This window comes from Vicugna pacos, chromosome 9 (assembly GCF_048564905.1).
Source record: "Vicugna pacos chromosome 9, VicPac4, whole genome shotgun sequence".
In the NCBI taxonomy this organism is placed as follows: domain Eukaryota; kingdom Metazoa; phylum Chordata; class Mammalia; order Artiodactyla; family Camelidae; genus Vicugna; species Vicugna pacos.
In genome coordinates this window covers 62,833,020-62,859,601 of record NC_132995.1, presented here as the reverse complement: position 1 = coordinate 62,859,601, position 26,582 = coordinate 62,833,020, and the positions used below count along the sequence as shown (strand labels likewise).

The following is a 26,582-nucleotide window of genomic DNA, read 5'->3' as shown; positions in this document are numbered from 1 at the left end:
TATGGGTGTGCAGTGCTCTCTCCAGAGCCCTGAGACCCAAGGGCAGCAAAGCTGGGCACACTCCATGGGGCTCGGTGAGGCCACCCCTGGGGCATGGGAGGGGGTCTGTGGTCCCCTTGGCTGCCTGCTTTCCCCAAGATGATGGCTTGTCCACTCAGCCCCCCTGGGGGGGTCTCACTTGGAAAATAAGTGACTCCCTTAAGTTTGTCCCTTGAGTTACCTGGTACCACCTCACCAACCCCAGAGACAGGTGCTCAGAGGGCTGACTTGAGTGTTCCAGAGAGACCCCTTCCCCTTCTCTGGCTGCTGTGGGGTGGAGGCGCCCCTGGTTTGGCCTTGGTTGCAAGGTGAGCAGCCCCCACTCCCACCCCCACCCCCTGGGGTAACTGCTGGGTGCTGCGCTGGGAAAGCTGTTGTGGAGCCATCAGCCCTCTGGCAGGAGATATTTTTACCTGTCTGCCTTTTAGTCGCACTATTTTTTCCTCTTTTTAAGAAGATTCGCAGTTCACTCGCTCATCCTGCCTTTCTCACACGTGCTATTCTGAGCTGTAAGCTGTATCCGTTGCTAAGTGACAGCTAAGTGAAAGCACCGAGCACTTTCTCGCTTTCTCGGCATTTGAGCCCCTCTGCGTTGTACTTTAAGTAATTGAGGCATTCCTTCTAGAGAGTACCAAGGAACTTCATCATCTGATATCCTGCTCCTTTACAACCCACCCCCAGTTACTAGAGGGGAATAATTCGAGTATGGCTGGGCTGGCTGTCAAAACATCCCTATGAAGCCCCAGCGAGCTCTTAGCTGACAGAGGGTGACCTGACAGACCCGAGAGCCTGCAGTCTCTAGTGCCTGGGGCAGGTCACGCCTGGCTCACACCCAAGTGCAAGAGGGGCCCTCTCTGGATATATGCAGAGCTGAGAGGGACCTCAGAGGTCATCCAGACCAACTCGTTTTACACACAGGGAAACTGAGACCCAGAGAGGTCAGGGCGATGGTGCTGTTCGCATTGGTGGTTTGGTTGGTGGTTGGTCAGGACCAGCATGGGGCCTCTGGATGCCTGGATCATGGCCTGCAAAGGCCCAGGCAGAGAGAATCAGCCTCCTGGTCCTTCTCTGATCCTGGTGCTTGTCCTAGGCAATGCTTCAGGGTTGTTGGCTGGGTATGTGTTGGATTTCCATGCCCTTTCACCTGCACAGGACTCCAGGCTTCAGGGAGCTGGGGGTGGGGGGAAGGAGGGTTATTCCAAGTCACTGATGCCACCTCCCCCTTTAAAGTCATGGAGAGAGCACAGGAGTAAGGAGACCTGGGTGCTGACAGCTATGTGACACGAGCCACGCACTGTCCTACCCTGGGGCACAGCTGTCCACCTCTCTTCCCAGGCAGGGCTGTGAATCCAATGAGATGACCAGATGAGGTGGGGTTTGTGAGCACTTGCTGGGAGCCGGTACCCTTCTGAGACCTGTACAACCTCTCCTCCCCACGACATCTCAGGGTGTGCCCTGCTCGCCTCACCGACACCTCACAGTGCAGTGAGGTGAAGAAGCTCGCCTGGCTGGCAGTTGGTCAGGGGCGAAGCTGAGATTCGAACCCAGGCAGTCCGGCTTTGAAGCAGAATCACCACCCTATTCTGTGCCAGTAGATGGTGTCAAACACATCTTTAATGCTTGCTAACTATTACAGCTACGAGCTATAGTTTGATTAGTAATATTCCTAGACTTTACTGAGGCCATGTTTTTATTAATAATAGTATTGCTGATCTCTGGGTCCAGAACCTGGTGCCTCCTGGCCCTTCGCTGCTGCCCTTTGACCCCAGGGCGAGGCAAGTGGGCCTGGACTTTGCAGGGTGCTGCCCCATCAGCCTCAGGGCAGTACCATTCTCGCTAAGAAGAAAGGACATTTCAGAGCTGGTGGTGTTGCAGTATGCTCTCCACCCTCTACCCCATTCCCTCTGCAAACTCATTTCAGCTTTTCCTGAGGAGAAACGGGGCATTTATGTAATGAAATATAAATAGGGGGACTTACATATTTTTAAATGAATAAAGGCAAACAACAGGAGGCTTCCAGGAGCAGCCACTACCCTTTGGATCCTTCTTGGCGCCAGGCCCCGTGCTCCTCACTTTGTGTGCATCTGCTCACTGAAGCCTCCTCCCTGGGAGACCGGAACTGTCATCAATAGAACTTTTCACCCACGAAGGGGCCGATGCTCACATGATTAAAGTGAGGTGGCTGTTCACCTCTCTCACAGCACCCGCCCAAGGCCTTACAGTTGGCAGCGGTGGTAGCTTTGAAGTCAGCCAGGCCTGAGTTTGAGACCTCCCATGTCATCCATTCATTCACTCATGCCCTCGACATACATCTCCTGAGTGCCTCTGGTCAAATGTCCCCTCCTCAGGGGCCATAAAATATCAGCTCTCCAGCTTGCAAACTACTGCACCCTCCACTCCATGTTATTTCTCTTGATAGCACAAATCACCACTGGCTTTTTTTTTAATTGAAGTATAGTCAGTTTACAATGTTGTGTCAATTTCTGGTGTACAGGATACTGTTTCAGTCATATATATACATACATATATTCCTTGTCATATTCTTACTCATTACAGGTTACTGTAAGATATTGAATATAGTTCCCTGTGCTATACAGAAGAAACTTGTGTATTTATTTTACATATAGAAGTTAGCATCTGCAAGTCTTGAACTCCCAATTTATCCCTTTCCAACCTCTTTCCCCTCTGGTAACCATTAAGTTTGTTTTCTATGACTGTGAGTCTGTTTTTGTTTTGTAAATAAGTTCATTTGTGTCTTTTTTTTTTTTTAGATCCCACATATGAGTGACATCATTGGTATTTTTCTTTCTCTTTCTGGCTTACTTCACTTAGAATGATGATCTCCAGGTCCATCTATGTTGCTGCAAATGGCATTATTTTATTCTTTTTGTGGCTGGGTAATATTCCATTGTGTGTGTGTGTGTGTGTGTGTGTGCGTGCGTGTATGTATATCTTTATCCAGTCATCTGTCAATGGACGTTTAGGTTATTTCCATGTACCACTGGCTATTTTGTATGTTTATTTCTTTCTTTAATATCTGGCCCTCCCACAAGAAGTATAACCTCCACAAGAGGGAACAGGTGACTTATTTTGTTTGCTGCTGTATCCCTCACACCTAGAACAGAGTCTGCTACAGAGAAGGCTCTCAGTAAATGTATGTCGAGTCAGTGAGTGAATGAATGAAAGAAATGTGAGCTCTCAAACACAAGCCTGTCTAGCCCCAAAGCCCCTGCCCTCCACCACTGCAGCTGTCTTCTTCCTGTGTCAGTCCCTGCTGAGTCTGACCCAGTGGCTTTGGGCAATTCATTTCCTCTCTCTGGGGCCTCGGTTTCCTCATATAAAAGATGAGAATGTTCCTAGGGTCCCTCAAGCTTTAATATCCCAAATGTTTGTCTCTGCTGTCACATGAGCATATTCACTGGGCACAGAAGGTTCTAGTCATGATTGCAGCCTAGCCCAGTGCCTCAGCTTGCAAGTTTGCACCAGCACTTTGCTTCCTGCAAACTGGATGGCACAGGAGGACCCCGGGCCCCTATCCTGTGGTGTGGGATGTTCATGCACATCAGTGACATCTTGGGAAGAAGGAAGAAGCTCATATTGAGTGGATGCCTGTGATTTCCTTGATGCTGCTGTGGGTCTCCTCTGGCTTTACCAGAATGTGTTAATTTTGTCCTCGAGCCCTCCTACTTTGAAATGATGTCTTCTTCCCTCCGCCCCCCACCCCTTTCTCATGCTAGTGACCAGAGCTGCCACTCACTAATCTGTTTATGAGGAAGCATGTTCTCCAATTGGTCAGCCTCAAGATCAATTCTGTAGACCTGCCGGAATCCCCCTTGGTTTTCTCCAGTTGCAGCGTGATGAGCAGTAAATCATATCTAATGCATTGCAGATTGTTTTGACCCAATCCCGCTGCAGGCAGAGCACCTGCAGAGAGGCTCTGAACTGAGGTGGCCTGGTGATTGCAGTCGCCAGGGGGACTCGAACCCTTCTCCTTAGCTGTAGTTTTTAATAAAATTCCTGATGTACACTGAGGAGTGATGGGGTACCTGGACTAGCAGCCACTGAGTGTGCCTCAGATTTTGTTCTCCCTTTGAGTGCCTGGGGACCTGCTGGGGGGAGGGGCTCATCCTGGCTGCCCAGGCAGGAACACAGGTCTCCCCCTTGCATAGCTCCTAGGAGCACCATTCACTTGTGTAGCGTGGGTAGCAGCCCGGGGAGGAAGCTGAGGGCTGGAGGGTCCATAGTCCCACCTTGAGGTACTCTCCCAGGCACAATAATGGAGAGGTCAGCTGACCCACTGCGGAGTAGAGTCCCAACCGACAGCTGCGTCTCTTATAGGGAACTGTGAGGTCTTTCAGGCAGGCTGGCTCTGTCCCAGTCACTCTAGAGCCCAGGACCCTGACTGTTCCTGGAGTGGCAGTTACTAACAAATCCCTGTCCCCCTTAGATGAGAGGACAGGAAAGTGTCACCTGCCTGTGTGGTCTAAGGGCTGGCCTGGAGAGGGCTGGCTAACCCTGCAGACCATGGTGGACGGGTGTCCCCAACTGCCCGGCCTCTCAGCTTCATCGTGTATATAACACGATCCAGCTGGCCAGGTCTCTTTGAAGGTCAGGTGTGGGCTGGAGTCAGCCAAGAAGTCTGGGTCAAGCTCAGCAGGAGGGGCAGTCGAGCACTCTTCTGCCGCACAGGGACCTTGCCCGGCTGTTCAGGTGGCCCATGTGAGGAGAACAGAGGCAGCTCCTCCCTTTAGTAAAGCAATTACAGAGCCGGGTAATTTACATCCCTAGAAAGATGCAGGGCAACTGCAGGCTGGGGTGTATGTGGTTTAAATTTAAATCCTCCAACCTCCCCTTAATGAGGAGATGCTTCAAAACGGAGCAGAATGTTGGGATCCTTCAAAGGACTAATTTCCTTGGTGCTTTATTTGTTTAAGAGAAAGCATGAACGACAGATGAGGAATGGCAGGAGCAGGGGAGGGTTTTGCCTCCCCCACCCTCATTGTGCAGACATTATCTGCTGTAAAACTGTCACTGAAGGATGGAGAACCAGCTTTTGGCTGTAGTGGCCCTCAGATAATGTCATTGCTGAGCAATGACCCAGGATTTGTTGGCACCAAGCAAACATCTCTAAGGCTCTGGTGCCAGAATCTTGGTCAGTGCTCCTGCCTGGGGAATGAAGCAGCCTGGGAAATGCTGGTGTCCAGGGGCTCCATGGTAAAAGCTCTAGCCTTTTTTTTTTCTTCAAACATTAATGTCCTTTTGAATTGCTTGGAGGTTCTGTGAAAATACAGAGAATGATTCAGTAGATCTGGGGTGGGCCTGAGATTCTGCTTTTGTAACAAGCTCCCCATGATGCCACTGGCTCGTGAACTACATTTTGAATGGAAAAGCCCTAGAGAAGGCAGATGCTGACTTCCCTGGATCCCACCAGCTGGTTTGACTAAATAGAACACAAGAGGGCTAGGACTTGGCCACACCCTGCGCTGCCCTGGGGGTGGGGGGAGACTGTGGGACCCTCCAAATGTAGTTGAACATTCTAGTATCTGTGATTATGAAATGGGGCAATGTTGTCGTGGGTGACCCTTTAGCTGGGTTTGCTGTCTGGTGTTGCCTCTTCTGCCCCACTAGGTTTGCCTCTCTGATGATGCTCAGGTAAGAAGGCCTGTTGGGAAACCGAGTGTGCAGAACTCAAGCTCCTCCAAGGGTACTCCAATGGGGTGCAAGGCGAGCTCCACATTCAAGGCCACTGACTGGCCTCCGAGCGTGTGATGGGAAGTTAATTGGGTCATGTCCACTCGGGCCCCCCACCTCTCTGGTGTGGTCAGTTCATCCTCTCCTGCTCACCTGGTTTCAGAGGTCCCTGGATGAGAAGGAGCTGACAGCAGCTGAGTCCCACCCTCTCTGTGCGCTGGGGAGCAGGGCTGCACGGCCCAGGTGGCCCAATGCCGAAGAACAGCAAGGTGACCCAGCGCGAGCACAGCAGTGAGCATGTCACAGAGTCGGTGGCTGACCTGCTGGCCCTTGAGGAGCCTGTGGACTATAAGCAGAGCGTCCTGAATGTGGCTGGCGAGGCAGACAAGCAGAAGGTGGCAGACGAGGAGCTGGATGCGGAGGACCGGCCGGCCTGGAATAGCAAACTGCAGTACATCCTAGCCCAGATCGGCTTCTCCGTGGGCCTTGGCAACATCTGGAGGTTCCCCTACCTGTGCCAGAAAAACGGAGGAGGTAAGAGGCTTGCCCTGGGGGTGCCCTGCAGATGGGCTGGGCTGAGGCAGAAAAGGCAGAACCAGAGCCCTGGTAGGTTGGAGTCTTGAGCTCCAACCTACAAGTAAGACTTCCCTGGGAATAGCTAATAGCCAAGTGCTAACAGCTCCCAAGAGGCGGTAGACACGATGATAAGAACATGGGCTCTGGCCCTGGACAGCCTGGGTTCAAATCCCAGTGCTGGGACCCTGCGCAAGTTGCTTGATCTCTCTGTGCCTCACTGTTCTGCATCTGTAAAATGGAAATAATAGTAGTTCCTGCCTCATGGGATAGTTGTGAGAATTAAATGAGCTTTTCACGTAGAATACTTACCGCTGTAACTGACACTTAGGAAAAAGCAGCTGTTGGCCGTTATTATTAAATGCGTATAGGGGGAGGGTATATCTCAAGGAATACAGCTCATGCTTAGCATGTGTGAGGTCCTGGTTCAATTCCTAGTGCCTCCTCTAAAAATAAATAAATAAACCAAATTACCTCCCCCCCTCAATAAAACTGCTTATAGATGCCAGACGCTGTTGTAGGCACTCCCTAGATATTAGGCTGAAATACATGGAACTGCTCATGTGACTGTCTTAGAACAGACAAAGCCCCAACTATTGTAACCTCCAAAATCCCTACATGAGGAAGAGTTATTCTCATCCTTATTTTAGAGACTGCAAAACTGAGGCACAGAGAGGTTAGATAACTTGCTCAAGGTCACACAGCTAGTGATAAGGTCAGGATTCAGACCTGGACAACTTGACCCCAGAGCCTGAGCACTTAATCGCTGCACCAGCTGTCTCCCAAGTCAGAGGGCCCTTCAGGCTGCTCCCTAGTTTCAGTCCACCCAGAGGATCTTGCCCCTGGTACCAAACCCCTTCTACTCATGACTTCTAACCCCCAGGCCCTATCCGCCAGCACCTTGGAGGCAGGCTGGAATGTTCCAAAGGCAATTTGCTTCCAAACCAGGGGAAAACTAACCAAAAATAAGCGAAGAAAAATCCAGTGGGCTGAAAACAATGATGTTTTCAGGCTCAGACTTCTGGGCCTGGGAGAGTGATTTGAGGTGGCAGAGAGCTTTCATGCCACTAAGTCCCTGTGCCCTGGGGCTGCCATATTCTGGCCCTCAGGTGTGGCCACAGCATTGCAGGCATTTTAACTCTGCTCCTCCCCCCCCTACTCCATAGAACTCTTCCCTGTAGCCTCTCCCAGAGACATGGCCCCATTCAGGGACCCTCCCTCCTCTCCAGGACACAATCTCTGGTCCAGAAGGCAAAGTCTTGCTAGAGCCTTCCCCTCCTTTGCAGTGAAGGGCAGGGAGTGAGAATGCCCACCTGAGTAAGGCCAAAAACGTTCATCTTTCCACCAGGACACAGCCTATTTCCTATTCCTTTTTTTGCCTCTCAATAAATAACTGCTAATCAGAGTTTTTGGTCTGTACAGCATGGCCAGACCCAGGTCACTGAGCTGATTTAAGACTAGCCCAAAGCAAAGATGCAGATGGAAGTGTGTGGTTCCCTTAAGGGGAACTTAAGTGCTGTGAGATGTTGAGAAGAGCTCAGAGTACCCAAAACGACTTTGGAGGGCACATTATTTGGAGACTCAGGCGAGCAACCGCTAACCTTGTCCTTTGTGGCTAAGAGAGTCTGCCTGGGCACTCAGTGCTGAATCACAGAGTCCCTCTCTCCACCACACACACCTGCCAAGGGCAGTGTTCCTGCCAGAGTCTGTTAGTTCCCAGTGTCACCAGATGGTTGCCACAGCACCAGACATCGGGAACAACTCCCAGAAGGAAAGCATTGTCTGGTCTCAGGATTGAGCTCTCCATTCCATGTTCCTACCTTCATTTTTCAACTCTCCTGTATTTTCCTGGTTTTATAATAAGTCATCTTGTTTTTTGGAAGGAAGCACATTATTACAGGAAGGAGATGGTTTGTCTGAGAGTCAAAACTCTGGTTTTGAGCCTTGGGTGATCCAGTCAAAACTGCTTAATTCTGGATGGAAACTCTGGAACTCTGCCTAGCTCTTCCAGATACTGACAGTTTTTTTTGTTCTGCATCTCTCAGTTTGTTTTTTTTTCCTCTTTATTTTTATGAGAACGAGGCAAATGCTCATCAGGTGCTTACTATGGGTAAGTCACTCAATTAATCCTCACAACAGCCCTGTGCAGTAGGTACGCAGTTGAAGCATATGAAACGGCCATTTTCATAAGTCAGAAATCATCAAGATCAGCAGTTTCATGTGGTTCTACCTAATATTTTCATCCTCTTTACATAGATGGAAAAACAGTGGCACAGAGAGATCAAGCAATTTCCCCAAAGGCACACAGCTAGTAAGTAGCAGGGTCAGGATTCAGGCCCAGGAGGTCTAGCTCCAAGGTCTGGATCTCAACCCCTACCCAGTGTGCATTTCAACAGGCTGAGACCAAGTCGGGTTTTTCAAAGCCCAGGAATAAACTTGGGGTTTGCTAGAAGCAAGACCAAGTGTAGACCCAGACATAGACTATTAGCGATCCAGGGAACCTCAGAGATCACAGAATCCAACTTTCTATGGCCACGTTCTACTAAACTTCCTAATACCCTGAACAGTGCTCCCAGCTGTTTAGACTGATGACCTGAGGCCCCTGAAAGCCTCTGAAACATCACAAGAAACCCAAGTGTGTCCCAAGTTTTATTCTCTAAGGTGGAAGAGGGTGCATTTCCAAATGATTTCAATAAGGGTTGATATGAAACAGTATCTCTGATTAACCCCAGATCCTGCTCACCCACACTATAGTCCCCCGAGCACTGTGGTGAGCCAGACCTCGGTGCGTTGGAGACACCCGCAATCTGGTCAGCGCACTGGGGCCTGAGTGCTGGCTGGTAGGTGCTGGGCCTTTGCTGTGGGATCAGTCTCCAGAGAGCACTTACCTGGATTCTTTCCCTGGCTCTTTGGGGAAAGGAAAGAAGCATCCACAGAAGATGCCGCCCTACTTCTCTGACCCCAGAAACTCATCCCCCTGCACATCTCGCCTGACCCGAGGACTCACAGGCGAAATACAAAACCAGTGAGGCTGTGTCCCTGTGCTTTCTTCCTCCGCTTCCCTGAGCCGGAGACCAAGAGACAGAGCTAGGTTAAAAGACAGAACCAGGGGTCCTTCAGGCCCTCCTCCTTTTAGGATCATGATGTGGGGCTTGTTAGTGACAAGTTGGACTCATGTGTGCACGGGACGATGTGCGTCTATGTGTTTAATGAATTAGATGCTGCTGCATAAACAGGTACAGGGGTTTGCTCCCCTGGAATCCTCTCCTGATTTGCTCTATCCCCACCTCTCCCTCCCGCAGCATGTATGTGCTCAGTGGCCATATGTGATGTGTGTGTGACGTGGGGGTGTGTGTGTGTACATGTGCTGAACCTGAGAGTCCTGCCAGCTCTTCTGGGGTAGCATCTGTGCCTTCTGTTGCTCTGATGTGATATCCCCACTGCACATGCCTGGTACAGGGTAGATAATGGCTGACTATTGCCAAGTGCCTGTCCTTGTTCCCCAGGGATGTCCGACCCCCTGGGTTCCTTGGCAGATTGGGCACATGTTGGGGAGCTTGTGGAATGTCATACTAGGAGGGGCAGAGCAGTATTGCTGGGGGTCTTCTGGAGACTCCCAGCTTGTGGGGCTTGGTTTGGGGGAGCTGGGCGACAGGCACTGGTGGTGGGGCTGGTCTGACACCTTCAGCAGACAGGCAGGGCTGTGCCAACAGCACTGCTCACAGGACTAGGTTGTTGGCACCGCTCTCCGCGGGGATCACTCATCTGTGTCTAGACATGGTTTTAATTCCCTGCTAAATGCCCTGTCACTTGGAATCGAGATTGTGTCTGCAGTGAGGCCCCGGGACAACGAGTTTAATTTATCATCTGGAATCTTTAGTGAGATCTATTCTATCCTTTATGATCCTCCTGGCTACGCTTTCCTGAATTGCTAATTTCTCTCCCGTTCCTCCCAATTAGCTGTAGATTAATGGCGATGCTGGTCAGACCCTCTGTCCCTGGAGAGCTTCCAAGCTCTGCTTCCCGGGATGCCCAGTCTGCTGCATCTGCATCTGGTTCAGATGGTGGGAAGACCATGCCCAGGGTCTGTGCTCTGCAGGGCCAGTGAGCCAGGACCCATGCCATCCCGGGCCTCTTCTCTCTGGGCAGGAGGAGGTGTGAACAGGTGTCCACAGAGTACATCTAGAGGAGGTGGTGTGTCTGTCTGTGCGATATATATCTGTCCGTCTCTGGGTCCAGCCTTGTGGGTGGGAGGTGTTGACATACATCTGGATCCTCTCTTGGCATTTCGGGTCAGGGGAACCAAGGGGGAGAAGGAGGTCTGGGCGGCCAGCGTGTGGTAGGTCACACGTGTGAGCCAGACCATTCCTGGAGGAGCACAAGGACAGGTGACAGTTTGAGGATGATCAGAGATGTGGCTGAGGCTGCAGGACACGGCTGCCACCCCTCCCTTACCCTGCTGCCGTGCTCCAGACACCCTCCAACATCCCTCCCTCCTCCCCAGGTGCCTACCTGGTGCCCTACCTGGTGCTGCTGATCATCATCGGAATTCCACTCTTCTTCCTGGAGCTGGCCGTGGGCCAGAGGATCCGCCGCGGCAGCATCGGTGTGTGGCACTACGTGTGCCCCCGCCTGGGTGGCATCGGCTTCTCCAGCTGCATAGTGAGTTGGGGGCTGGTGGTGGGCACTAGCCAGGAAGCTGAGGGTCTGCTCTTGGACACAGGGTTTACAGACTGATGTCCTGGGCAGGGTCAAGAGCCGGGAGGGAGACCCTCATCATGAGAATTGCATCCAGCTGATGTCTCAGGACCACATATTTCCTAATACAAGGAGGAAATGCTGAGACATATTCACAAGAGAGTGCCTGGGACATCTTAGCCAGAGTTCTCTGGGGTCAGGTGGACCTTCCCGGATACCCCTCTCTGCTTACCAGCCCATCAGCTCTGTGTGAGGGAGTCCTGTCCTTGTCCCTTGGCTAAGGAGTATTGTATTTGGGTAAGTGGGTGGCCTTAGTAGGCAGCCCTGGGTCATGGGGTCTCCTTGCCAGTTCGCCGTGCACATGAGCAGAGCTGGAGAAGGACTCAGATAGGAGCCCATGGCTGACCCAGGAGGGGTGAGGCTTGGAACAATGGGAGACAGGGAGACCCCACTGGCCTGGATGGGGAACTCTGTGAGGGCTCCAGGCTGATCCACAGGGCTGCAGGTGAATCCCCGCTTAGCTCTCTAAGTGAGGAAATTGAACCTCCCTTAAGAGCAAAGCCTGAAGTTGTCTATGTCATATCTGGGATAAAAACTGAAATCTGCTTCTTGAAGGGGCCAAGGCTCAGCCAGGCCTGGCATTCATGAGTGTGAGGGGGTCTCCACCTTGGATTGAAAGCACCTGAGTTAGGACAGTGGATGTCTTTCCCTCTATATTCCACAGAAGGTGCACTGTGGGAGTGTCTGCTCATGCATATGGGGGCTCAGGTGACATTGATGAAGCAAGGGGCTCTCAGCCCTCACGCTGACCAGCAGTGTCACTGATGCAGAGTATAGCCGGGCCCCTGGAGATTAACGGGATCTCTCAACATCCAGAGTGGAGGCAGCAAATCCCTTCTTGTAAAAGCATTGTTTTCAAAGAATCCCCTTGGGCCCTCAGTCAGAATCTGCGGGCTCCTATTTTAAATACAGTCCTACCAAGGTTAGTTATCATGTTTCCAAGAAATGAGAAGTGACATCTTTCTGGAGACAAGAAATGAGAAATGACGTCTTTCTAGAGGCAGACTGCTGACAGTACCAAAGAGAAAGTAGCATCCTGAGAGAAGGGAGGCCAGAGGAAACCAATAAAAAGTGTCACTAAGCCTCAAAAAGCCCGGCAGTCCGGCCCTGAACGTAGAGGCCAGAGCTGTGCTTGCTCCGTAGTCCGGTGGGCAGCTCTGGAATTGTAATTCTGAGTCATCAGGAAATGATGGGGAAGTGCTTCGGGCATCTTAGAAGAATTTCAAACTGGAAAGGATTAACATTGTAAGAGTTTATTGCTTAAAGGAGAGAACTTTAATATCTGAAACATTCCTCTGTGGATGTCCTGAATAACAGATGAGTGGAGGATTAGGAGCAGGCCCTCAGCTGCCTTTGTCCCATCCCTCCACCTCCTCCTTCAAGGCTGCGCTAGGGAAGGCGAGTGAGGGTGGAGCTGCCTGCAGCCTCCCTGACCCCGCCGACCCTCATCCACAGGTCTGCCTCTTTGTTGGGCTGTATTATAATGTGATCATCGGATGGAGCATCTTCTACTTCTTCAAGTCCTTCCAGTACCCACTGCCCTGGAGTGAGTGCCCTGTCTTCAGGAATGGGACCGTGACAGGCAAGTATGGCTCCTCCTAGGAACCCAGCTGGGGATTCCAGCCAGCTCTGTCCCTGAAGGAGCTGAAGGAGCCTAAGAGGCTAAGGCACAGATTCTGGATTTCACTGACTTGCTGTATCACCTTGAATAAGCCACCTACCCTCTCTGATCCTCATTTCCCCTTCTGATGACCTCTCGCCAGCCTATCCCAGAGAGTTCTTATGGAGATGGAGTGAAATAGTGGGTGTAGGTAAAACTCTGGAAATTGTGACTTCTGTTTAGTTGTTATTAACTACCCCTATATTACTCTTAACACCAGCCAATCTGGAAACAATCTTAATTTGCATTCCAGTCCTATAAAGGGCTGCATGATTTGTCTGACCTCACAGATGGGTAAACTGAGGCCCAGAAGCAACTGTCCCATGGTCACACCACTGAGTTAAGCAAGGATCTAGGATGGGAATCCAGGTCTCCAGCTCCTGGCTCAGTTTCCCAAGGAACTTGAGGCCAGTTCTGCCTAACCCTTACTGCCCTCCACGGATGGACATAGGCAGGGGGATGACATAAGTGGGAATCCAGTCAGATCAGTGTATCCTGAAGCCTCCCTTGGAGAGTCCTCAGGGTCTGCCAGATTCTGGCTGACCCAGAACAGTACAGTCCCCTTCTGCTACCCAGGCCCGGCTGCTCAGGTTGGGGCTCCAGCAGAGGGGGTCCCACAGCTCTGCCACTGAGGCCCTGTGGACTTTGCTGTCATTTCAGTGGTGGAGGCAGAGTGTGAAAAGAGCTCAGCCACTACCTACTTCTGGTACCGAGAGGCCTTGGACATCTCCAACTCCATCTCGGAGAGTGGGGGCCTCAACTGGAAGATGACCCTGTGCCTCCTTGTGGCCTGGAGCATCGTGGGTATGGCCGTTGTCAAGGGCATCCAGTCTTCGGGGAAGGTGAGTGGGGCAGGGGTGGCAACCACACCCACATGGGGGGAGGGGATACGGGAGAAAAGCGTGGAGGGCAGTGGGTGGAGAACTCTGGGTCGCCCCTGCAGGGTTCTTTGGGCAGGCTTGGCCTCTGGTTGGCTCAGGATGATGACACAGCCCCCGAGGAGATGAGGAGAGGATGTATTGTACTGTTCCCTGTGGGCAGCCTGCCAGGAGTGGACTTGCGGAAAATCACTGCTTTGAACCCAGCTGCCTCCTTGCTCGGATAGCTCAGGCCTGCTGTGCAAGTTTCAAAGAGAAGGAAAACTGGGAGTGTTGAGCTGGGACATCGTCTAGATCCTGGTCCCTGGGCTTCCCTAGCAGAAGCTCTAGAGAATTTTGTTCAGCAGCTTTTGGTGAAAACCAACAGCTCCCTGTATCAACAACTAACGGGCTCTGTGAGTGGTTGGGTGCTGGGAGTGAAGGAGGCCTTGGTGACCTCTTAGGGTACAGACCAGCCAAGACCCACACACCTTCTTACAGCAGGTCAGATTCCCTTCAAATAAAGGCCCTTTCTTTGTCACGTATCAGTATTCATGGACTGCTGGGGCTGGAAACGGTGCTGGAGATCCCATAGCCCAATCCACTCATTTCACAGATGAAGAAACTGAGGCCCAGAGAGGCGAAAGTACCTCACCTGAGATCAGGCAGCCAGTCTCAGGGCTAGAACTAGAACCCTGGCTGTCTGTCTGTCTGGGGCTCTGGGCTCTTTGCTGGATTTGAAGAGCAGGGGAAGCTATGCCCTGGAAAGGTAGGGTGGTCTTAGACACCACCTCTTCTCTCTCCAACGGCCAAAACAGTAGCTAGCACTTTGTGGCGCCGATCAGGCATGGCCACATGTATGAATGCATTTGCCACAACAACCTTAAGAGTTAGGAATTATTATACCCACTTTATAGATGAGGAACTGAGGTTAAATGAATAGCTCAAGGTCACCCGGTTGGAAGACGGTAGAGCCAGGATCAGAACGCAGGTGGTCCAGCTCTGGACATGCACTCTTATGACCTCGACACCATCCTCCCAAACCAGCTCTCTTGATTTGTTTCAGTGCAGCAAACTTCCGTAAGCATCTCCTTTGTGGGAGGCTTTGTGCCAGATACACAGGCATAGAGAAATGTTCAAGAAATGCACGTGCTAGAAAATAGCACATGACCTACAATCACAGGCACAGGGGCAGCTTTTCTGATGCTTTTGCTTAGGAGCCGTGCCTATACCCTCCTGGGTGCCTTGTGTCAAAGGAGCTCTAAGGACAGGGGAGATCCTCTTGGGTTTCCCTGGAGTCAGGGACCGAACATCAGGCATGAACCATGAAACAATGAGGAGGAGAGAGCAAAGGGGTCCTCACCCCTTTGGCGGCCCTTGTGGGTGGGGAAGCTGCGGGCCAGCTCCACCAGCCCTTGAAAGGAGAAAACAAACCTCAGGCCCAGCCGTGCTGACTCCAGCTTGTCTGTGTGCCTGCTTCTGCCTTGGCTCAATGCCAGATGCGCCGTGGGTTTGGCCCCGTGCCCAGGGGTTCCAGGGCTCTGCTTTCTGCTGCCATCAGAGGAGGTGCGTGTGCACCAGCTGGGAGCAGGGAGGAGGGGGCCAGCTGCTGGAGGGGCTCTGCCCCACAGTGGGTCCCTGTCCTCTCTGCAGGTGATGTATTTCAGCTCCCTCTTCCCCTACGTGGTGCTGGCCTGCTTCCTGGTCCGGGGGCTGCTGCTGCGAGGGGCCATCGATGGCATCCTACACATGTTCACTCCCAAGGTAAGGGTCTCAGGCTCCCGGCGAGCACCAACAGCTTCACGGGGCCTCATCCGTTTCATGCAGTGTAACACTCACTGAAGATCTTCTGCATGTTAGGCACTGTGTCAGGTGCTGGAGGGAGGCACCAGGGAAGCAGGCATGGGCACTGCCCTCACGATTCCAAGGAGAGGGACAGCACATCATATGGGTGAAATCAGAAGCTTCAGGGGAAGAGATGACATCTGAAACAAGCCTTAGGGAGCAGGTAGGATTTCAGTGGGCAGCAGTAGGACACTGCGGTCAGAGGAACCATATCAGCAAGAATAGAAACACACTGGGTGTGCCTGAGGCGATGGTGGGAAGTCAGGTTTGGCTGGGGCTTGGGGACAGGGAGTGGGCATTCACTGAGTGAATCTGTGATAGCAGGAACCACGAGGATGCTTGAGAGAAAAAAGCTCTCTGAAAATCCCAGCTTGTACCCAAATCAGGGGAGTGAGTTAATTATCTTATTAAAAATCAGAGACCACATGCACAGTGATTGGACCCTTACCAAAGCCATCCATGTCGCCTCTCATGTATTCTTCCCACCAGCCCAGTGAGGGGCCGAGCAAGATGGGCTCGTTTCACAGGGCTGCTGCAGGGGCACAGGCGTCCTCAAGAGGGCCACCCAGTTTCCTAACGGTGGTCTCTGCCCACCTGGTGGCCATGCCTCTCTATTGCCCTTCAAACCACTAGGCACAGTTGGCATAAGCCAGGCCACTGAGGAAGAAGAGAATTTCAAATGCAGATTGTTATGCCCTTCAAAGTAACCCCAAACAATGTGCATTAGTCACCCCAGCAGGCAGGCTGGGAAGTCCGCCTCCAAATGCCAGCTGATCGATAAGCAACATCAGGGGCCTGGGCTCCAGCCCACAGGCACAGGATCAGAACCCCACCAGGCCAGCTCAAGGCCATCAATATTGTCCCTCAATAATGCTGTCTCATGCCTGAGCACTAATGCTTACACAGAAAGTTCGTACAAATGACACAGGAAAAAGAATCCAGATCTAGTGGGGTAGGAAATCCCCATTCCCTCCCAATTCCCCTGCTTTGCAACTGCGAGTGGCTCCTGGTGTTTGTAGGGTGGCCGCGGACAGGACACATGCCACTCCCTATTCACCAGACAGGGCATGATTGCCCCTCAGCATCCTTGCATATAACATCTGAGATTTCCACGTGAACGACAGAGGTCCACTTTATGAAGCACTTAGCGAATCTCCTGGGGCATGAGTGTGACTCTCGAGCCACTTGGCTGGCGTAGGGTTGTTGTGAACATGTGATGTCTGATAAAGAAGAGAAAAATGCAAACTTGGTTTCTTTGGGGGAAAACAGCCATGAGAAGAAAGCCAATTATTTTTATGAATGAATGCAACTGTATTTCTAGAATCATGATCAGTCTAGTGTGTTCACTGGAGTCTTTCAGTTCTACTTTGTTGAATTTTATGAGAAAATGATATACTCTGGAGATGTTCATCAGCGGGACGATTCACACAGATCCCCAAATGGGCCCCTTGGCGATGTGAAGAGAGCTGATATGTAACTCCAGAAGCCAGGGAACCAATTCGTGAGATCAGCAGTCCCAGCACACACAATGCTGCTCGCCTTCTGATTCACTCTTTAAACCATCTTTTTAAATGAAACATCTCAGGCCCACGTATAATAATATAATAAACATTCTTTTTTTGAAGGGTTTTTAATTAAAAATTTTTATTGAAGTATAGTCAATTTACAATGTTATGTTAATTTCTGGTGTACAGCATAGTGATTCATTTATACATATATATATATATATATATATATATATACATTCCTTTTCATATTCTTTTTCACTGTAGCCCATTACAGGATATTGAAAATAGTTCCCTGTGGTATACAGTAGGATCTTGTTGTTTATCTGTTTTATATATAGTAGTTAGTATCTACAAATCCTGAACTCCCAGTTTATCCCTTCCCACCCTCTTTCCCCCTGGTAACTATAAGTTTGTTTTCTACATCTATGAATCTGTCTGTCTTTGTTTTGTAAATAAGTTCATTTGTGTCTTTTTTTTTTAAGATTCCACATATAAGTGATATCATACGGTATTTTTCTTTCTCTTTCTGGCTTACTTCGCTTAGTATGATGATCTCCAGGTCCATCCATGTTGCTGCAAATGACATTATTTCATTCTTTTTTATGGCTGAGTAGTATTCCATTGTGTATATATACCACATCTTCTTTATCCAGTCATCTGCCAGTGGACATTTAGGTTGCTTCCATGTCTTGGCTATGAACATTGGGGTGTGTCTATCTTTTCAAATTAGAGTTTCCTCTGGATATATGCCCAGGAGTGGGATTGCTGGATCATACAGTAAGTCTATTTTCAGTTTTTTAAGGAATATAATAAACATTCTTGAGGAATAAAATATTACATGCCATAAAAGTGCCTGTGTAGCTTCCCCGACCACATTCCTTTCCCTTCCCAAACATAACTACTATCTTGAATTTGGGGTTTATCCCACTAACACATTTTAAATGTATTAGATATATTAACTATATTTTGTAATACATATATGTGTATCCATAAACAACATATAGCACTCGTTCATACTTTTAATCTTTGCATAAATGGCATCATATTATATATGCAACCTTCTGCAACTTGCTTTTATTATTACTCAATATTGTTTTGGGGGGTTTAGCTATATTGATATATGTAGCTGTAATGCATCCATTTTCACTGCTGGATTGTAGTCCACTGTAGCACTATACTAAAGTGTATTTATTCATTCTCTAATTGATGATCATTTCTAGTTCTCACCATTTCTAACCATGCTGCAATAAGCATTATTACACAGGTCTTCATGTGCACATGTTTCTCTAGGGTGTGTGTGTTTCAGAGTGGAATTGCTGTCTCAAAGGGTATGCAAATCTCCAGTTTTACTAGGTGTTGGCCAAATTGCTCTCCAAAGTGGCTGCATGTATTAACACTTCTGCCAGTTGTATATGAAAGTCCCAGTTGCTCCACATTTGTTAGACTGCAATTTTTACCAATCAGATGGATGCAAAATGGATGATGTGTACTTTGAACAACAGAGGGGGGTGGTCCCTTCCTAAACCTTTCCCTGGATGTTCAGGAAACAGTGTGGTTCCACTCCAGCATTTGCAGAGGCCCAGAGTCTTCATGAGGTGAAGCTTAAAGGAATCAAATCCAGATGGCCCTAGAGAATCCAGGTCACCAAGAATCAGCAGGTGTGGCCCTTGGCCCATCTAGCTCTTGTGACTTGCAATCTGGATAGAGCTTATCGGGCCCATCTTGAGACCCTGTCCACTGAACAATTTCATGGGGCACCTCCTGCCCTTGACTCTGAAGGGATGTATTGAGCTGGGAGGGGGAGGCTTGAGGGCCTCAGAAGCCAAACCCCTCTGTCAGGGGTCTCCTTCACAGCCTGTTCCCCTGTTTGTTTTAGGCAGGCAGAGCCAGCAGTGATGGCTAGGGTGAAATTCCTATTTACAGATCCCTCCCAGTCATCTGCAAAAAGTGTGGATCCACTGTCAGACACAGTCATCTGTCTGTCCATACATGCATGGCAAACCACTGTTGCAGAGCTGTGTCTGTTTCAGCATGGGACTGGTGAGATGTGAGGAACCCTGGCACCACATCTAATCCTTGTTCTAGTTTAGTGCTATAGAGTGCCAGGGTCACCACACACAGCTGCCCGGCCTGTGCACTGCTCCGTTCATATCGACCACAATGTAAATGACATCACCCGGGGTTATGCCATTTGGCAGCTGTGGCAGAGTCCAAGAAGACTTTTGGCCAGGATATCTCAGAATCCCACCTGAAAGAAGCACAGGCTCTCCATGGATATGCTGAATAACCTGAGGGATGCCCCCTCCTACAAAGCCTTCCAACATCAGGAACCATCCAAGCTGGAGGACCTGGGCTTTCAGTCCATGTCTCTAGGCAGTTACCGGGTGTGATGAATACAATGTGGCCAGGATACCATGATAACCCACAGGTACCTTTGATGGGACAGTCACTCATGTTAATGGCTAACAGATTTCTTGAATTCCTCGGGCTACTTCTTTCTGGATTATTCTTTCCATCCAGTTAAAAACCCAAGTCAAGGGGTACCAGATAATTAATCACGTGATTTACTCATAGATTAGGGTAGATTTTCTAACCACCAAAACTTCCAGGGAATGTTTATCAAAATTAGAACTGTTCACATCCCTTGGCCCAGCAATTCCACTTGTAGAATTTGTCCTATGGATGTACTCAACTCAAACAAAATGGTCTGTATACAATATTGGTCATTGCAGTATTTGTTTTAGTAGCAAAAGAGTGAAAACAACTCAAATGACCATCATGCATTTATTCCTTTATTTAATAAAGGTTCACTGAATTCCTGTTATTTTCTAGGCACTGCTGTGTGTCCTGGGAGCCAGCAGAGAACAAATCAGACAAAATTCCCGGCCCTGTTGGAGCTTATATTTTAGTGAAGGGAGACAGATAATAAGAGATAAAGGAGTTGTTGGATGGTGTTGCTAAGGAGAAAGAAGCAGAGAAAGAAGGATTAGGGGCACTGGGGAGTGGGGTTGCTGATCTGCGTGCTCATGGAAGGGCCCCCTGGGAAAGGGACATTTGAGTGATGACTTGACGGAGGCGTGGCCATGGATACTGGAAGTAGCACTTTCCATTCCAAACAGAGAGAACAATAAATGAAAAGCCCTTGAGGTTGAACGTGTCTGGCATACTCTAGGAGGCTGATGTGGCCGGAATGGGAGGGGAGAGAGGTAGGACATGTGGCCAAGGGGGCAGTGGGGAGCCACACCAGGAGGGTCTCGTAGGCTAGGTGAGGACTCTGGTGTTTACTTTGTGTGAATAGGAGCCATCGGAGAACTCTGAGCAGTGGAGTGGTATGATCTGACTTCCATCTTCGAAGGATCACTCTGGCTGCCATAGAGAACCTGGGGGGCAAGGGTACAGCAGGGAGATCTGCTAGAAGGTCCATCCAGGTGAATTCACCCAGGGGCTAGAATTCATCCAGTGGGAGGTGACTGTGGTTGGAGCCCAGGTGATGTCAACAGAAATGATGAGATGTGGTCAGACTGAGGATTTATCTAAAAAGTAGAGTCAACAGGATTTGCTGTTGGATTGACTGTGAGGTGTGAGAGAGAGGGGCTGTCAAGAATGACAGCACAGCCTTTTGCTTGAGTGACTGGAAGGGTAGAGTTGACATTCGTGGAGATGGGGGAAGACATTGTAGGGGCAGGTTTGGTGGGAAACACTAAGAGTAATGTTTTGAACATGGGAGGTCTAAAATATCTAGGAGGTACCCAAGTGGAGATCTTGAGTAGATGGTTGGATGGATGAGTCTGGAGGACAGGTGGAAGTATAAATTTGGGAGTCAGAGAATTTAAAGTCATGGACTGGTTCACCTGGAGAGCAAATGTAGGCAGAGGAGTACTGAACACTGAGCACTGGGGTCCCAGAGTTCAGAGGCTGGGGAAGAGATAGTTAATGGAGGAGGAGGAGGAAAGGAGAGAGAGACAGAGAAAAAGGTCCATTCCAGAGGCCAAGTAGAGAAAGTGCTTTAAGAAAGAGGGAGTGGTCAGTCATGTCCAAAGCAGTCGAAAGGTCAGGTGATGAGGACTAAGAAATGGCCAATGCACTTGGTAACAGCAGGGTCACTGGTACCTTGACAGCTATTTTGGTGGAGTTCTGGGGACAAAGTCTAAAAGCATTGGGGGCAAGGGAAGATGGGAGGTGTGAGACTGGAGACAAGTAATAGGAACCACTTATTTTCAAAAGTTTTTGTGTAAGGGGAGCAGAGGAGTGAGAAATGGGATGGTAACTGGAGAGGATCATGGTATCAAGGGTGTTATTTCAGAGTTTCACGTGATGCTAAAAAGAATCCATTATTTATTGCTGGTGGGACTGTCAAATGGTGCAGCCACTGTGGAAAAGTCTGGCAGTTCCTCAAAAGGTTAGGCAGGGTTATCGTATGACCCAGCAATTCCATTCCTAGGCACGTATCCAAGAGAACTGAAAACATATGTTCAAAATCTTGTGCACAAGTGTTCATAGCAGCATTATTCGTAATAGCCAAAAAGTAGAAACAAATCAAATATCCATCAACAGGTGAATGGAAAAATAAAAGGTAGTATATTCATACAATGGAATATTAGCCTGCGATACAAAGGAATGAAGTACGTGCTACAACGTAGATGAACCTTGAAGACATTATGCTGAGTGAAAGAAGCAGGTCACAAAAGACCACATATTCTATGATTCTGTTTATAAAAAATGTCCAGAATAGGTGAATCTGCTGAGTCACAGCTGGAAGGTGAAGAGAACGTGCAGAGACAGGTCGTGGCCATGGGGGATTGTGCTGATGAACGGGCCCGGTGGCAAGGTGTGGGCAGCCAGGGAGGTGTGGAGGCTTGAGTCAGAGCAGGGCACAGACCCAGCCATCCCGGGATGAAGTCCAGAAGAGGGAAGACGACCCCGGAGTCGTGGATGTCTGGCAGCAGCTGAGCTAAACTGGGCCCTGGGACCAAGGACCCAACCTGGTGGTCCCTTAGACAGACTGTGGGGATGAGGCAATGAGTGGGCAGGGGCAGAGTGGGGAGCTTGCCAGGAGCCCCAGAACCCTGTGGGTTCCCAACTGAGCACGCTGAGGAAGTGCTAAGGCTGGAGGCACAGGCGGTGGACATCTCTGGCGTAGACAGTAGGAAAAAAGGGGGGACGAATGCACACACACATGTAGATATGTGTGTGTGATATGTGTGTGCATGTATCTCTATATTGCTATCTATATTGCTGGTACACATAAAATATCACTGAAAAGTAAGCAAGAGACTGTGGTTACATCCAGGACAGAGTCACTGAGTGTCTGGAATACAGGGGTAAAGAAAAGGACACTCTCTTGTGCCTTTTGAGTTTTAAACCACGTAACTGCAGTACCTACAGTCAGTCAAGATGGAAGCCACACCCATGTTTCAGGGACTGCCCAGCACCACCTGAGCCATGGGGGAGCATCCGCTTGCTTTGCAGCCCCTGGGGTCTAAACAAGTGAGGGGTCCTGCCCAGTGAGCTAGACTGGCTGCAGGGTCAAGGGTGTGCTCTCCTTAGTGAGGAGGAGTGGGGTCCCTGCAAGTCCTAAGGGCCCAGTGCAGGGGTCAGTGGGAGAACTTGTGACTCCCACAGAAAGAGTAAGGCTCTGAGCAGGATGGCGAGGGCAGCCCAGCCTTGTTACCAGAGGGGACGCTCTGGAGCTGGACAATCTGGTTGAGGTGGCAGCTCATCGCTCAGTCATGCGAAGGCAAGCTCCTTGGCCTCTCGGGGCCTCAGTTTCCTCAGCTGCAAGATGGGGTGAACCCCGGCAGCTCCCTCACAGCATTCAGGTGAGCATGTAGGGCTGCTCCCGGGTGCAGAGAGCGCATGGTTAGCACGAGCCATTATTCTTCTCTTCCCTTGTGAAGGTGACACTGTTCTTGGGCAGCAGAAACCTGGTGCTCCAGTGCCATCTGGTGTTTGTGGGCCCGTCTGGCTCTCGCACCAGCAGGTGCCCGGCTGACCGCACTGAGAAGCAAGGGCGTGCGCTCCTGTCACGCACCAGCGCAGGCTGGGGCTCAGCAGCTGCTCCTCGATTCTAAAAGCATCTTCGTGCCGCTGCATCAGATGCCGTGGAGCCACCTTGCTCCATGCGTGAGGAAGTGACTCAGCTGCATGCCAAGGAAATGGCAGGAAGCCACTGCTCTGCTTCAGGGCGGGCACCCTGAGGAGGATGTGAGCCTTGTCTTGGATGGGGAAAGCCTTTCCTCTTGCAGCCACCTCCTGACGTCTGTAAAGGACACTGGGCTTCCTGAGGTCCGGCCACGGGTTCATCCTCAGTTGACACTACAATCAGGACCTTATTGAAATCAGGCATCATGAAGCCTGAATTCTGAAAGAACTCGTTTAAATTCAAGGGACACAGGCATTCAGTCCTCCGGTGCCTGAATCTTTACCCCTAGAGCACTGGGCATCTGGTTGTCCCCCCTGGCAAGAGTGCTCTCCATGCTGCAGGCTGGAAGAGGGGATGTCCGGGGACCACTCATAGCGAGGCCAAGCTTTGGCCCTCTCAGGTGCTTTCCTGGAGCCTTAGTGTCAGATCTGGATCCATCAATTTATTTCAAAATAATCTAGAGGTGGCTGGGAGGAAAGATCATGTGCAGATAATTGTTGAAGCTGGGTGATGGTATGTGAGGGTTTATTACACTATCCTCTCCCCTTTTGTACATTTTATAGTCAATATCCCATAATTTTAATTTTTAATTATTTATTTTTTGGTTCAGTTTTTTTTTTAATTGAAGTTTAGTTAGTTTACAATGTTGTGTCAATTTCTGGTCTACAACATAATGTTTCAATCATACATATACATATTTATATTCATTTTGATACTCTTTTTCATTATAGGTTACTATAAGATATTAAATATAATTCCCTGTGCTATACAGTAGAAACCTGCTGTTTATTTTATATGTAATAGTTAGTATCTGCAAATCTCAAGCTCCCAATTTATCCCTTCCCACCCCATAATTTTTAAAAATGGAAAAAGAACAGCAAGTAGATACAATATTAACATACAAACAAACAAAAAACAATTTTTGTTTCCATCCCAAATTGTTGCATATTAGGCAGTCCTACCCTGTCCTCCAAGAAATCCCCTACACTGTAGGGCCAGCTCTGATGGTGCAGTTTGGGATTATGGTGCCCTCCCTGAGGTGGCTGCCTCCATTCATGAAATTTGGCCCTGATGGTGCCTAGGCCTAGAAATTTATTCACATCTTAGTTTGAGGTTTAGGGAGCAGTGAAAACCCTAATGATGATATGTGTCTGGGTCTCACACATGGCCTAGATTTTCTGTAAAATCTTTAGTAATGACTGACATAGATCAAAAAAGGGAATAATTACTTTAGAGAGAGAAAGAAGAGAAGGAAAGGAGAAAGAAAGGATGCCAGGATTGAAGTAGCCATTTTCAGAAAGTCAGGTTTAAAGTCCTAAGGATCTTCTGGTCCTAGAAGATTGCATCTTAGCACAAAAAGGCTGGCCCAGCTTCACAGCCCCTGGTCTGGTCCTTCCTGCTCAGCTCACCTCAAAGACACAGGTTAGCCTCTGTCTGTCTCTCTCTTGTCCTCCACTGTTTCCTTCTCTCCTGTGAGCCATGCAGGCACTGCTCACACAAAGATGAGCAGGAGATGGGCTCCTCCCTCCAACAAACACGAAGTATCAGAAGGAAGACAGACAAATAAGCCTGTCCTGCGAGTACTGACAGGAGCGGTGAGAGCCCACGGCTAGCTCTGCCAGAGGCAGTCAGGCAAAGCTTCAAAGAGCAGTTGATATTTGTGCTGGGTTTTGAGAAGTAAATAGGAGTTCACCAGAAGGTGAGAAGGAGGAAGGGAATTCTAGGCAGAGGGCACAGCTTAGGCAAAGGCTAGCAGTATGAGACCGTGGTACTTTTGAAGAGTAATTAGGGTGTTCAGAACACAGAATGGGAAAAGATTTTCCAGCAGACAGTGGGGAACCATCAAAGATGTTTTAACACTCAAATGACATGGCCAGAGCTGTGTCCATCTCAACCCACCCTCTCTTACAAAATCTTGTGTCTCTTTATAGTTGGAACTCCCCAGACTACCCAGAGCCATCCCATTAAGTCCAGTTTCTAGCCTGAGGGAGGTGCCCAGGTTCCAGCTAATTGGTAGGAATTTCATGACTGACATCTGTGTACAACAGTGAATGCCGGCATCCTGCCAGGCATAAGTAACTCACTCATTTCTGGAACCTTCTGGGAGAATCATTAAAAAAACAAACAAAAAACACCCCACCCAGGAGAATGGAAGTACAGAAGTCCTTTTCCAGGGGGACTATGACTATGTTGTTCTCCATTTTCTTTAATAATCTCCTAATTTCTATTAGGAGCATATAGAGTTTCTTATTTTTTTCTCCACAATGCCCAAATTCTAATAGCCCTGAAAAACAAGGTTTTTTTTCTTTCTCCCTTAACTCATTTGGTGGCAAAATGACCTGAACAGATGTGAGGCTATTTATAGTCTTTATTGACTCACTTGGTGTGAATATTCATATTCTGCTGCAGAAGTACAGTGTGTTTGATTGCGGGGTGCTGCCCCAGACCTCGCTGGGGGTGCTATGTAATTATGTGGCATGTGCACAACATTACCTTTCTGAAATGGAGTTAGAAACAAAGCCTGCTTCCCCAAACCAGTCTGGCTCCAAGGCTTTTGGATGAGGATCTGTGGGTCTGTATCACTTTTGTAAAGAAGATGACACTGAGCACACTGGCCCGTCAACAGTGTGCCATGTCTCTGGCCACTTGCTTTCCCATGTTCCACTGTGAACATTTTAAACCACTTCTACTGCCTGAACCTTCTGACCTTCCCGCCAGCACACTTCACTCCAGCAGATGATTTTGCCTCCTGCTTTATGGGGAAAACAGAAGCCACCAGGACAGAAACTCCCTTAGAGGACAGACGCAGAATAGAACCTACCACCCTGCCCACAGCTGCCCCATCTGGTCCTCCTCCCCTTGTCTCTCAAAGGAGCAGCTCAGGGTCTCCTGTAGAGGACAGCTGCCCTTCCCACCTCTAGGTCCCCTGCCCTCCATCAGCATTTATGTTTCATCAAGTCATTGCATTAAAGACAAAAATGAGACAACAAATAGAAAAGCAACCCTGCATTGATCTCATAACCTTCGCCTGATACTCCCCTGTCTTGCATTCCAAGCCTAGCCTGTCCTCTGAGCATCCATGCTGCCTCCATTTCTTCCCCTCTTCCTCTCAACTCTTCTCATTCCTACTTGTCTTCTGGTCCATCGCTCTCTGAACGGCTCCGACTAAGCACACCCATGACCTCGTGGCTGTAGCATCTTTCACTGTAGCACAGGTCCCCCTCTTCCCTGGAGGGCTTTCTTCCCTCCGTGACCCAGCCCCCTCTTGCTTTTCCTCCTGTCTCTACTGGGGCTGCTCCGCTCCCTCTCTTGTAAAATCCTCTTCCCCGCATCACACTTGGAGATCTTGACTTGGCTCTTGCCTCGTCTCCCTCTGTGCACAGCCACAGCTGCAGTCACTGCTGGTACGCCTGCTACTCACATATATCTCCAGCACAGCACTCTCCTCTAAACTCCAGACTCATTTGTCTAACTGCCGGTTTGACATCTCCTCGTAGCTATCTAAAGGA

At 49.5% G+C, this 26,582-nt stretch overlaps 1 protein-coding gene across 1 annotated transcript in view; it reads left to right on the top strand.

Moving 5' to 3' along the window:
- SLC6A17 (solute carrier family 6 member 17) overlaps window positions 1-26,582 on the top strand; it is a 47,925-nt gene that overhangs the window by 10,322 nt on the left and 11,021 nt on the right. The window contains exons 2-6 of the mRNA XM_015244307.3: window positions 5,894-6,264; window positions 10,808-10,965; window positions 12,517-12,643; window positions 13,382-13,563; window positions 15,232-15,342. Of these exons, the coding sequence (XP_015099793.2) occupies window positions 5,982-6,264; window positions 10,808-10,965; window positions 12,517-12,643; window positions 13,382-13,563; window positions 15,232-15,342 (861 nt within the window). The 5' untranslated portion in view covers window positions 5,894-5,981. The remainder of the gene's footprint in view (window positions 1-5,893; window positions 6,265-10,807; window positions 10,966-12,516; window positions 12,644-13,381; window positions 13,564-15,231; window positions 15,343-26,582) is intronic.